The sequence below is a fragment of the Penaeus monodon genome, chromosome 34 (assembly GCF_015228065.2).
Source record: "Penaeus monodon isolate SGIC_2016 chromosome 34, NSTDA_Pmon_1, whole genome shotgun sequence".
Classification (NCBI taxonomy): domain Eukaryota; kingdom Metazoa; phylum Arthropoda; class Malacostraca; order Decapoda; family Penaeidae; genus Penaeus; species Penaeus monodon.
The window spans coordinates 33900153-33903406 of record NC_051419.1 but is presented as its reverse complement, the minus strand read 5'-3'; the positions used below and the strand labels follow the sequence as shown (position 1 = coordinate 33903406).

Below are 3254 nucleotides of genomic sequence, written 5' to 3'. Positions count from 1 at the left end.
CGCGCGTGCGTGCCTATTTTATAATCTACAAAAATAGAAAAAAGTAAATTACACTTTGAAGGGCTAAGGCTACCTAGAAAGCCGCAAGACCTTCGGCACTTACTTAAGCAGTCCAAAGATAAAAGCATTAAACTTGATGGGGCCTTCGGAGAGGCACTCCTCGCTGTTCAACGTCAACACCAAGTCATTCAGAGCCTTTGTGGAGGGACCTGTAAGCCAAGAAATTGTTTTGAAATTGAAGTAAATTCGAGATTGTGAAAGACTGAATGAATAAAAAAAAATCTCAACAGACAATACGAGACAGAAAATAAAAGACAAAAAAAAACAGGTGAAATATACTAATTCAAATATCAGAAAGACTCCAGGGAAAATTAACTAATCAACACTCATCACAAACATCAATCCCTCTACCACCATCCAAGCAACCATACCAACAAATTTAAAGGAGTCCCCCCTCCCCTAACCAATCGCAAACCGAACGGAAAACGGGAGACTCACTGATCTGACTGGTAACCTCGACGACTCGCCACACAGAGTTGTTGATTTTGCCGAAGAGGGAGTGCAGAGAGGGGTGTAGCCCGTCACTCAGAAGGGCGTACACGGCAGGACACAGCTTCTCTAAAGCTATCTGGGCCACGGTTGGGTTCAGGGAACTTGTACCTGAAGGGTAAGGTTACGCTTGAATTATATGGAGAGAAGGCTGAGTGCACGCAGGAAGAAAAAGTTTGGGAGAACAGACGAGAGTAGGGACGAATGAGAAAAATTATAGTACAATAAAACACAAGTTGAAATATTACTCCATACAACCAATATTACGAAATTTTCAGAGGAAGTATATATGAGACTGCGAAAGATGACAATAATCATACGAAAGAGAAAGAATAAATCCTGAAACAGAAGACAATGTTACATTTCAAAACATATCGCAAATCAGGAGAACTTAATCGAAATCAGATTCTACCATGCAAGCACCGCACACTCCTTCGACAGCTCACTCTTAATTACACCTAATAAAAAAATATATATCATTACAAAACCCAGCAACTCTTAAAATAAAAATAATAGTAACCCCACACAACACACCTAGTTTGATCTTCTCTTGTTGTGACGAAGCAGTGGAGAAATGGGTGACTAGTTTTTCCACGGCGGCGCGAACAGACAGCACTAGAGTCTTCTTGTCGTGGGCGTCGTACACCATCGGCCTCGGGTCTTCTTCGGCCCCGTCGGTATTAAGTCCTCCTGGGGGAACCTCAGCGTTGGGAGTCTGAGGAGAGAGAAATTTGCATTCTAATTTCGCAAATAAAATGACAGACATAGGAATGGGGATACTAATTAATATTTCTTTCTTGAAGAAAAATATTTTCATTAATTCATTAAATATTATTTCACAGTCTGAGAATCTTAAACTTAATCATAACGCATGCAAAAAAATAATCTGAAGACCGTGTATTGCATCCATGTAAATACCTTTTCCGCAAAGCTGACACTCTTCTTCGGGCAGAGGTCACAGGGCCCGTTCACATCGGCCATAATAGGACTTAGGCTGGTTCCCTTTGTAACGAGGAAGGTGCTGACCTGTGACCTGATGCGGAGAAGGTCATCCTCCGTCAGGTCCTCGTGGCTGGAGATGTCTGGCAGCTCACTAACCCTTAGCAGATTTTTCTTCTGAAGACCCTTACCACAGAACCCTGTGCACTGGTTGACGCAGCTGCATCCCATGGGGGACGGAGGACTCATCGCCCGCTCCTTCTCCACTTCCTGCTGTGCTGGCTGTTGGGCACCTACCTCGGGGATGGTCTCCCTGGCGTTCCTGTGTGCCATGTACTCCATGGGCTCCTGCAAGGATCTCCTCTTCAACAGGTCCTCCCTCATGTTGCCTCTGCCTGGATCAATTGCACTGTAGCGTTTGTTGTGGCCTCCGGCCCCCTTTGCTGGGTCCTCCTTCAGGGACGAAGTCTTTCGCAGGATGCCCCGCGGTAGAGGTGGTCGTGGCGGAGGCGTATCTGGGTCGTCTGGCCCGTGTCTCTCCTCGACTGGTAGAGATATAGACCTCTTGGGCAAGGGCGGGGGCTTCTCAATGCCTTCTGAATCTGTGCTGGCACTGTCATACTTGTAAACGTATCTCTGGTCCAGGCCTCCATTTTCCCCTTCGGAGTCATTGAGCATCGTAGAGGACCCTCTGAAGCCCGAGGAAGGCTGTGTGGAGTTGCTGCTGGCGGAGCCCTTTTAGTTCGTGTGAGTACCTTTGCGGCGTGTAATCACAGCTCATGGGGCGCCGGGAGGGCTTCGGGGACTGGCAGAACGAGGGCTTTGTAGTTTCCATGCACTCTGTTTCATCAAGCAGCATTTCTTTCAGTTCTTTTGGCAGCAGGAAATTCAGAGAATCCCAGTCCCGAATGTGGCTGAATCCGTGCTTCTTGAGTTTCTCCATGTCTCCGCACGAGAAGGGGCGCCTGGCCCTGGCCTCCCTGGCCCGCCTCACCTCCTCGGGCCGAATGTGGTAGTGCTGAGGGACGAGGAAGACCCGGGCGTCCATGCAGTATTTCTTATCCTTGAGGAACGCAAGGTCGGGTAAGGCATAATTTGGATAATAAACGTAGACTTCTTTCTTGTCGAAATCAAAGCTTGTGTTGACGGTTGCAGACACCTTCATGTTGGAAGTCTGAAGGCACTGGTCTGACATCTGCTTCAGCACTCGAGGTTTCGGTCGAGGCTTCTGCTGGGGAGTGTCAGAGTCTGAAGGTCTCCTGATCTTCTCTGTGGAGCCCCTGTTGGAGAGGTAGCCGCTGGAGGAATTTCCGGAGTCTTGTCTGCGGCGTGGCGTGCTGTTGGGCCCCTCGCGGCGGTTGCTGCCGCCACTCTTCTTGGGCGTCCCCGGCGACTGAGATCTCTTCCGCTCGTCCACGCGGATGTTGAAGGCATTCTTGTTCATGTTCTTATTTCCATTGTCCTTGCCGGCAATGTTCTTGATGGGAGACATGTTGTTCTTATCCATGCTCAGCTTGTTGTCTCTGAGCCTGAGCACGTCCGCAATCTTGGTCTCCTTCTCTGACTGGTCGAGGAGCACCTTGCTCTCCCCTCGGCTGTCCATCGAAATGTCCATGCCCTCCGGCTCCTCCCGTATAGGGCTGGTGACGGGCGGTTTGGAGCAGGGACTCGTCTCCTTCAGGCTGTCTTCAAAGCTGGTCACGTTATCCATGGTGTTCGTGAGCTGGACGCTATTGTTGTCTAGCACTGCGGCTGCAGATATTATA

The 3254-nt window shown here is 48.9% G+C and overlaps 1 protein-coding gene across 1 annotated transcript in view; it reads right to left on the bottom strand.

Annotated features, from left to right (window-relative positions):
• LOC119594760 overlaps positions 1–3254 on the bottom strand; it is a gene marked incomplete at its 5' end in the record, with an annotated part of 14574 nt that overhangs the window by 3546 nt on the left and 7774 nt on the right. Inside the window, 5 exon segments of the mRNA XM_037943852.1 lie at positions 104–209; positions 499–660; positions 1084–1264; positions 1468–2212; positions 2244–3254. The exon segment at positions 2244–3254 is cut by the window's right edge and continues 802 nt beyond it. Coding sequence (XP_037799780.1) covers positions 104–209; positions 499–660; positions 1084–1264; positions 1468–2212; positions 2244–3254 — 2205 coding nt within the window.